This window comes from Lolium rigidum, chromosome 6, assembly GCF_022539505.1.
Source record: "Lolium rigidum isolate FL_2022 chromosome 6, APGP_CSIRO_Lrig_0.1, whole genome shotgun sequence".
NCBI lineage: Eukaryota > Viridiplantae > Streptophyta > Magnoliopsida > Poales > Poaceae > Lolium > Lolium rigidum.
Window position 1 is genome coordinate 240,597,711 of NC_061513.1, and position 10,661 is coordinate 240,608,371.

The 10,661-nt window shown below is 42.4% G+C and overlaps 1 protein-coding gene across 1 annotated transcript; it reads left to right on the forward strand.

The window, feature by feature from the left end:
- The first annotated feature begins 8,112 nt into the window (after window positions 1–8,112).
- On the forward strand, window positions 8,113–9,219 carry LOC124661101. The gene has a single exon (XM_047198959.1). The coding sequence runs from the start codon at window positions 8,113–8,115 to the stop codon at window positions 9,217–9,219; it is 1,107 nt and encodes a 368-aa protein (XP_047054915.1).
- Window positions 9,220–10,661: the final 1,442 nt, after the last annotated feature.

Here is a 10,661-nt window from a genome sequence, read left to right on the forward strand (position 1 = left end):
CACCGCAATCCTGGGAGCCTCCCGGCTCTACTGTGTTGCCCGTCGCTGCTCGCCGGTGGGTTTCTGACCGCAACATTGTCACATCTCTGAAGTTATAAAGTTCTTACAAAAACTTGCTAAAAGTCCCAATGCTAGTGCTATAAATTTGGCCTTTACAAAACATATTACAAATGCTCTCATAAAAGCTAGAGAAGAGAAGCTAAAACTTGAAACCTCTATTCCTAGGAAGTTAGAAGATGGTTGGGAGCCCATCATTAAGATGAGGGTCAATGATTTTGATTGTAATGCTTTATGTGATCTTGGGGCAAGTATTTCTGTTATGCCTAAGAAAATTTATGATATGCTTGACTTGCCACCATTGAAAAATTGTTATTTGGATGTTAATCTTGCTGATAATGCTATAAAGAAACCTTTGGGGAGGATTGATAATGTTCGCATTATGGTTAACAATAACCTTGTTCCCGTTGATTTTGTTGTCTTGGATATTGAATGCAATGCATCTTGTCCCATTATATTGGGAAGACCTTTTCTTGAGCTGTTGGTGCTACCATTGATATGAAGGAAGGTAATATTAAATATCAATTTCCTCTCAAGAAAGGTATGGAACAGTTCCCTAGAAAGAGAATGAAGTTACCTTATGATTCTATTATTAGAACAAATTATGATGTTGATGCTTCGTCTCTTGATAATACTTGATTCACACTTTCTGCGCCTAGCTGAAAGGCGTTAAGAAAAGCGCTTATGGGAGACAACCCATTATTTTACTTCTGCACTTTTGTTTTATATTTGAGTCTTGGAAGTTGTTACTACTGTAGCAACCTCTCCTTATCTTTATTTTATTGCATTATTGTGCCAAGTAAAGTCTTTGATAGTAAAGTCAATACTAGATTTGGATTACTGCGCAGAAACAAATTTCTTGCTGTCACGAAATTGAGCCGCCCCTGCTGTAGAAAATTTATACAAATATGCCAATTTACGTGCGTGATCCTCAGATATGTACGCAACTTTCATTCAATTTGAGCATTTTCATCTGAGCAAGTTAAGTGCCCCTCGTCTTTACGGACTGTTCTGTTTTGACAGATTCTGCCTTTTATTTCGCATTACTTTGTTTTGCTATGTTTGATGGATTTCTTTGTTCCATTAACTTTCGGTAGCTTTGTGCAATGTCCAGAAGTGTTAAGAATGATTATGTCACCTCTGAATATGTGAATTTTCAATTATGCACTAACCCTCTAATGAGTTTGTTTTGAGTTTGGTGTGGAGGAAGTTTTCAAGGGTCAAGAGAGGAGGATGATACAATATGATCAAGAAGAGTGAAAAGTCTAAGCTTGGGGATGCCCCCGTGGTTCATCCCTGCATATTTTAAGAAGACTCAAGCGTCTAAGCTTGGGGATACCCAAGGCATCCCTTCTTCATCGACAACTTATCAGATCACCTCTAGTGAAACTATATTTTTATTCCATCACATCTTATGTGCTTTACTTGGAGCGTCTGTTTGTTTTTGTTTTTTGTTTTTGTTTGAATAAAATCGGATCCTAGCATTCTTTGTTTGGGAGAGAGACACGCTCCGCTGTTTCGTATGAACACATATGTTCTTAGCTTTATTCTTAATGTTCATTGCGAAGGTTGAACTACTTCGTTCATTGTTATATGGTTGGAAACGAGAAAATGCTGCATGTGGTAATTGGTATAATGTCTTGAATAATTTGATACTTGGCAATTGTTGTGCTCATATAGATCATGTTTAAGCTCTTGCATCATGTACTTTGCACCCATTAATGAAGAACTACATAGAGCTTGTTAAAATTTGGTTTGCATGATTAGTTTCTCTAGAGTCTAGATATTTTATGGTTAAGGTGTTTGAACAACAAGGAGACAATGTAAAGTCTTATAATGCTTACAATATGTTCATATGTGAGCTTTGCTGCACCTTTTATACTTGAGTTTGCTTCAAACAACCTTGCTAGCCTAGCCTTGTATTGAGAGGAATTCTTCTCGTGCATCCAAATCCTTGAGCCAAAAACTATGTCATTTGTGTCCACCATACCTACCCACTACATGGTATTTCTCTGCCATTCCAAAGTACATTACTTGAGTGCTACCTTTAAAAATTCTATTCCTTTGCCTTTGCAATATATAGCTCATGGGAAAATAGCCTTAAAAACTATTGTGGTGAAGAATATGTACTTATGTGTCTTATTTTCTTAATAAGTTGCTTGTTGAGCGGTAACCATGTTTCTGGGGACGCCATCAACTATTACACCTTTGTTGAATATCATGTGAGTTGCTATGCATGTTCGTCTTGTACGAAGTAAGGGCGATTTTCATGATCAAATGGTTTGAGTATGCATATTGTTAGAGAAGAACATTGGGCCGCTAACTAAAGCCATGATTCATGGTGGAAGTTTCAGTTTGGACAATTAATCCTCAATCTCTTATGAGAATTTTAGCATGTTGTTGAATGCTTATGCATTAAAGAGGAGTCCATTATCTGTTGTCTATGTTGTCCCGGTATGGATGTCTAAGTTGAGAATAATCAAAAGCGAGAAATCCAATGCGAGCTTTCTCCTTAGACCTTTGTACAGACGGCATAGAGGTACCCCTTTGTGACACTTGGTTGAAACATATGCTATGCAATGATAATCCATGTTAATCCAAGCTAATTAGGACAAGGTGCGAGCACTATTGGTATACTATGCATGAGGCTTGCAACTTATAGGATATCTTATACATAACACATATGCTTTATTACTACCGTTGACAAAATTGTTTCTTGTTTTCAAAATGAAAAGCTCTAGCACAAAAATAGTAATCCATGCTTCCCTCTGCGAAGGGCCTATCTTCTACTTTATTGTTGAGTCAGTTCACCTACTTCCTTCTATCTTAGAAGCAAACACTCGTATCAACTGTGTACATTGATTCTTACATGTTTACCTATTGCAATTGTTATATTACTTTGTGTTGACAATTATCCATGAGATAAATATGTTGAAGTTGAAAGCAATTGCTGAAACTTATATCTTCCTTTGTGTTGTTTCAAAGCTTTCTACTAAGAATTTATTGCTTTATGAGTAACTCTTATGCAAGTCTTATTGATGCTTGTCTTGAAAGTACTATTCATGAAAAGTCTTTGCTATATGATTCATTTGTTTACTCATTATCTTCATCATTGCTTTGAATCGCTGCATTCATCTCATATGCTTTACAATAGTATTGATCAAGATTATGATAGCATGTCACTTCAGAAATTATCCTTGTTATCGTTTACCTACTCGAGGGCGAGTAGGAACTAAGCTTGGGGATGCTTGATACGTCTCAAACATATCTATAATTTCTTATGTTCCATGCTACTTTTATGATGATACTCACATGTTTTATACACATTATATGTCATATTTATGCATTTTCCGGCACTAACCTATTGACGAGATGCCGAAGAGCCGATTCTTTGTTTTTCTGCTGTTTTTGGTTTCAGAAATCCTACAAAGGAAATATTCTCGAAATTGGACGAAATCAACGCCCAGGGTCCTATTTTTCCACGAAGCTTCCAGAAGACCGAGGGAGAAACGAAGTGGGGCCACAGGGCGCCGCCACACTAGGGCGGCGCGGCCTAAGGGGGGACCGCGCGGCCCTAGCGTGTGGGGCCCCCGTGCCTCCTCCGACTCCGCCCTTTCGCCTACTTAAAGCCTTCGTCGCGAAACCCCCAGTACCGAGAGCCACGATACGGAAAACCTTCCAGAGACGCCGCCGCCGCCAATCCCATCTCGGGGGATTCAGGAGATCGCCTCCGGCACCCTGCCGAAGAGGGGAATCATCTCCCGGAGGTCTCTTCATCGCCATGATCGCCTCCGGATCGATGTGTGAGTAGTCCACCCCTGGACTATGGGTCCATAGCAGTAGCTAGATGGTTGTCTTCTCCTCATTGTGCTATCATGTTAGATCTTGTGAGCTGCCTATCATGATCAAGATCATCTATTTGTAATGCTACATGTTGTGTTTGTTGGGATCCGATGAATATTGAATACTATGTCAAGTTGATTATCAATCTATCATATATGTTGTTTATGTTCTTGCATGCTCTCCGTTGCTAGTAGAGGCTCTGGCCAAGTTGATACTTGTAACTCCAAGAGGGAGTACTTATGCTCGATAGTGGGTTCATGCCTCCATTGAATGCGGGAGTGACAGCAACCTCTAAGGTTGTGGATGTGCTGTTGCCACTAGGGATAAAACATCGATGCTTTGTCTAAGGATATTTGTGTTGATTACATTACGCACCATACTTAATGCAATTGTCTGTTGTTTGCAACTAAATACTAGAAGGGGTTCGGATGATAACCTGAAGGTGGACTTTTTAGGCATAGATGCATGCTGGATAGCGGTCTATGTACTTTGTCGTAATGCCCTGATTAAATCTCATAGTACTCATCATGATATATGTATGTGCATTGTTATGCCTTCTTTATTTGTCAATTGCCCAACTGTAATTTGTTCACCCAACATGTTATTTATCTTATGGGAGAGACACCACTAGTGAACAGTGGACCCCGGTCCATTCTTTACATCTGAAATACAATCTACTGCAATACTTATTTCTTTACTGTTCTTCGCAAAAAATCATCTTCCACACTATACATCTAATCCTTTGTTTACCGCAAGCCGGTGAGATTGACAACCTCACTGTTACGTTGGGGCAAAGTACTTTGATTGTGTTGTGCAGGTTCCACGTTGGCGCCGGAATCCCTGGTGTTGCACCGCACTACACTCCGTCATCAACAACCTTCACGTGTTCCTTGACTCCTACTGGTTCGATAACCTTGGTTTCTTACTGAGGAAAACTTGCTGCTGCGCGCATCACACCTTTCTCTTGGGGTTCCCAACGGACGTGTGTCTTACACGCAATCAATGCCATCTGCGATGGTATCTGATGAAGCCTTGAACTATGACCATTCAAATGATAGTGTGTAAATTTATCAAGCATCTTATCGATATTTATATTTTCACATCAAAACTATGCTGCTTTCCCTCGCATTATTTTTGATGTAAGATCAACTATCAATTTAGCGGACTTTGTGTGTGGACAAGGATCGATGCTTACTGTCTATCAGTTGTTTTACATTATCTGATCTTATGCCAATTATGTGATGCTTTATCCGATTCTATTCCAGTTATATGGTACATATCTGAGCTCTTTAAAGTACCAAGATACTACAGTTTCCTCTTTACTGAATTTGGCATGAGTGTACTACCTACACTCCTTGGCACCTTTTATTCACACAGTTATTATGAATATATACATATTCTGGAATATCTTGGATTGGAATATTAGGGGAATAAATTCACAGGGAAGATGGGACAACATTGCAAATAAAATTACTGAAAGCAACTGCAATATTGTCTGCTTGCAAGAGACAAAGAGATAAGAATTTGTCAATGCTTATATTCGCAAATTCTGTCCAAGAAAATTAAATATGTTTGCATACTCTCCTTCCATTGGAAACTCATGGGGTATTATAACTATGTCGATAGGAAATGCATTTACTGACACTATTGTTAGTACCTCCAGTTACCAAGTTACTGTCCAACTCACTTGCAATATATCGGGGGAGGGGGGAGATGGTATATAACAAATATTTATGCTTCTTGTCACACAGAGGAAACAAATGACTTTATTAACTGGATGAATAATATTGATTCCTCGGAATATGCATTATGGATGCTTGTTGGAAATTTCAATATGATAAGATCAAATGCTGACAAAAACAGGCCTGGAGGGAATATAAATACAATGTTGCTCTTCAATTCCATCATTCAAGCACATGATCTTGAGGAAATTCCACTAAAAGGTAGAGCATTTACCCGGAGTAACATGCAAAGTAATCCACTTCTTGAGAAACTTGACTGGATTTTCACCTCACCACTATGGACAACCACTTTCCCCAATACAATGGCCTCTCCCATGGCAAGATTAGATTCTGATCATGTACCTATTATTATTGAGGTTGGAACCTTCATACCCAAATCCCAAATTTTCAGATTTGAGGAATATTGGCTTGAGTTTGATGGACTAGATGAGGTTGTGAACAGTTGCTGGCACAATATGGGGCCATACAAAAATATTGCACAAGATATTACTGCTATATTTAAATCCCTCAGACAGGGTATCAAGAAATGGAGCAAGCATCTATCCCAATTATCTGTTATTATTTCCAACTGTAGTTATGTTCTGGCTCTGCTTGATGGATTGGAAGAACAAAGGGCTTTATCCAATGTAGAAAGAAATTTCATACTTTCCCTAAAAACACACCAGAAAAAACTATTGGAAGCCAAAATACTATATTGGAGGAAAAGAGCAAATATCATATGGGCAAAGCTTGGAGATGAAAATGAAAACACAAAATTCTTTCATGCAATAGCTGCTAGAAATTTCAGACACAACTATATATCACATCTCACTACCGAGGATGGGAGAAATCTAACTGAACATGGTCAGAAAGCTGCACATCTATGGAATTCTTTCAGAGACAGACTTGGTAAATCAGAGAACACAAATATGATGTTTGACCTCAATGACATTGTCACTATGCATGATTTATCTAGTCTAGATGTACCTTTCACCAAGGAGGAAATTGATGAAGTCATCAAGCACATGCTAAATGACAAAGTACCTGGACCTGATGGTTTCAATGGAAAATTCATCAAAAAATACTAGAATCTTTTCAAGCAACATTTCTATGATCTGCTACAGAAATTCTACGAGGGAGACATCGATCTGCAGAGCCTGAATACTGCATTCATTGTTTTAATCACCAAAAGAGCAAATCCAAAGTCAGCATCAGATTATAGACCAATTTCACTGGTGATTATGGCACTCAAAATTATCACAAAAATCATTGCCAATAGGGCAACGTCAATGGCCTGTGATGCTCGCTGCAAGAGAGAACAGAAGAAGCAGAGAAGAATGGAGTATCGTAGTGCAGAGGTTCTTCACGCCACTATCTCTGGCGAGTATCATCGGCCATCGGCTAGAGCTCTGCCGCCGAGTACGAAATCGACGCCTCCTTCCTCGCCAACGTCCTCGCCCTAGCAAAAAGGAAACTACCTCGCTCGCATGTGTGATTCGTGCTACTAGGTAGGTTATAGAGAGAGATATAGAGAGATCGAGGACCATCTTGCAAATTTCACGTGGTTGCATGACTGGTACAACCTCTATGCTATTTCTTGTTTCATTTGTGCTGCGGCGAAAACGAGCGTTTCCTGCCTGCTCGAGGACACATGTTGCCTCAGAATTCAATTGTATGAACTATGCACCCACATGACAATGTTTTGTATGACCCGGCCACAGTTTCGAACATGTTGTATGAAAATGCACCAGCTGGTAGACAAGTTGTTGTACTAGTGATGCAATTATCTTTTTGGATGTATCTATACACTAGATAAATCTAAGATATTTATTTATGGACAAAGGAAATAGTGTTTTCAGAATTATAAAATACAAATACACATGTAACTGTGAAACTTCTAAGTTGCAAGTCATTTCTGTGATTGCATATTCTCTCCACATTCATCCATGCAAATCTGGAACCAGACGTGCGACTCAGACATTTTCTTGTCTGCATACTGCGGTACAGACACGACACGCTCTACCAGTCTACTACCTGACTGTGTATTCTACAGTGCCCGATGTTCCCGTCTCGATGATTCGGCTGTTCCTTTGCCCCCTGCTTCGTAATCGTATCACCGGAACGGCAATCTGAAAAGATGGATGGCAAAAGGTGTCGATCAAGCTTCAGTCAAACACGCCTCCATTCCTCTCTTTTTTTTTTTTTTTTTTGCGGGGGCCTCCATTCCTCTCTGGCCTCTGCTTTGCTAGCCGACGAAACGAAAAAGCTTCAGTCCTGCCCTGCTGCTCTGCTCTGCCGCGCGCCGGCTACAACGGACGAGCCGTCCAGTCCACTCGCCGACCACTTTCCTAGTTTCCTCTGCTTTGCTAGCGCGCCACCGTAAAACCCTATAGACCCCAGCACCTACAGGGACGCCGCACCAGTTCATCACCAACGCCGCAGCCCGCAGGCGCACGCGCACGCGCGAACCCGCCACACCGAGCTGGCCGTGATGGCATCCGCCCCGTCGCCGTCGTGGGTCATCCTGGGCAGCGTGCCGCGGGTGACAACGGCCGCCGCCGCCGACGACCTCCCTCCGGGCACCGACCTCGCCCTCGCGCTGAAGGCGCCCCCGCGCGTCGCGCTCCTCACCATCCCGCCGCGCATCTTCCCAGGCCGCACCACCCCGGCCAACTTCCCGTCCGTCCTCGCCGTCGACGCCTCCGGCCTCATCCTCCTCAAAGCCGACCAGGGCCCCGCCACGGGCCCCACCGTCATCCACACCCCCAGGCGCCGCCAGTTCGGCTGGCGCCCGACCGTCCCGGGCTACTTCATCCTCGACGCCACCACCGCCGCCTCCCTGCCGCTCCCCAAGCCCGAGCTCATCCTGCACATGGGCCACCTCGGCCTCGTCCCCTCACCGGGGGGTGGCGGCCACTACATGGTCGTCGAGCTCCAGCCCATCCTCGGCGGCGACACTGCCCAACTCCTGCGCTTCTCGTCCGACGTCGGAGAGTGGGTCAGCAAGGCCATCCGCTACCCGCTCCCGTACCGGATGCTGTCACCCGACGGCGTCGTCTCCTACTACGGGAGGGCCTGGTGGGTCGACCTCTCCTGGTGCCTCCTCACCTGCGACCCCTTCCAGGACGACCCGGTGCTCAGGGTCGTCCCGCTGCCGCCGGGCAAGATGCTCAGGTGCAGGGAAGCCTGGGGAGTGCTCGACAAGTACCGCTGCGTGCGTGTCAGCGCCGGCAAGCTGCGGTTCGTCGACATGTACCGTCGAAGCCGTGGCCCTGCGCAGATCAGCGTGTGGACGCTCGACGACCCGGACTCCACGGAGTGGACGCTGGAGTACGAGGCCACCTTTGCGGAGATCTGCGACGACGCCAGCTACAAGGCCACTGCTCTGCCAAGGAAGGTCCCGGTGCTTGCGCTCATCCACCCCACCAACCCCGACGTCGTCTACTTCTTCCTCGACAAGTACCTGTTCGGCGTCGACGTGCCTGCCCGCAAGGTTGTGGAGTGCGAGGTCTACCACCTGGTTGAGCCGCCCAGGGAACTCGTCGCCACCCGTTTCGTTCATGCTTGGCACCTGCCACGGGCTCTCTGCTCAGGGTAACCGTTTGCCTGTTTGTACATCTTTGTTACTACTTGTTAGTTATCGGACATTACGTGTTTCTTTCTGACATTGTGATGGAGTTATATGCTGTTGTTTGATGTCATGAGAGATCGACACTGGATGCAAATTTTGGAATTTCAGGCTGTGCTTTTTCAGGCTGTGCTTAATTACCTCTTTCTTAGTGTGATGCTGCTAGGAGGGTTTATGATAATAAGTGTGAGGCGCGCTTAAAAATGGGGCTTTTAGAGGAAAACACTTCTGTTTAATTGTGTATATATAAGATCTTAAATCTGTGAGATGCATGACTTGCTACTTACTAGAGCTGATCTAGGGCTACTTAAATATTCCACCGAAATATGATCAGAGCATATATACATTTTAGGCTTCATTATCTTTGGCGGCATAATAAGATGGCTTATTGCTAAATGTATTGTTTCTTTTTATTTCTTGTTTCTATTAAAAGGCTTAATTGACGTCTACACAATTTTAATTGCTATATTTTTAATTCACTGTATTTAATAATGTAGCCCATGTACGATTTAATTAAGTATGGCAAGGACATTTGAATTGCCCATTTCTGTAGTTCTTTGAAGTTATTAGTACTTCTAGTGCTACTGTTGATGATGACTGCCCATGTACTCTATGGTTATAATGGTTTCTCATTCAAGTATGATGAGTGATAACTTTTTATTTGAGGCCAACTAATTTGCTTGCTGTACGTTAGGCCTGACACTTCCAGTGATTTCTAACCTAGGATACTTGTCTCAACTTAAGTACTCCAATAATATTTTGCAAAACGCTATGCAACATTAGTGAATTTTCATATGGTATCCGTTCCATGGTTATTATGGGGTCGCTGTAGTTATAAGTTGCAGCTTCGACATTGAAGATGGACCTTTTTAATGTTTTCAAGGATGCTACTATCTGTTAAAGTTAATTATATGCACACATATTTTTGATGGAAATTGTCATCAGGAATCCAACATCAGTGTGTTTCATTTTAAGGCATACTAGTATGTTTCTCTCTTATTTGTTGCAATATATGGATCATCTGCAATTTTGTTTGTTCCAAGACTAACATGATCTGACAAAGGTATATATGCAAGTCATCAATCTGCCTAGTAAACAGATGTTAGACATATGTACTATATAGAGCAAGTGTATCAAAGTTATTTTTTCGAAACGGGGGCATATTCTGGCCTCTGCAAGTGTACTGAATTGAATTACCATAAGGTATTCTGTGTGTGGATTTTACGCAGTTCCTTGAAGACATGTTTTGTTTGTCAAGACATCCTGTGGTCCTCCATTATATCTATGAAAATTTCTAATTGATTTGACTACTGTTCTAATTTAAATTATCACTGGATTCTGTAAGTAAGAGTTAGGCTTCTTAAATTCTAGTATCTTCCTTTGTTTGTTGCAGTATTAATTAGGCTGCTAGC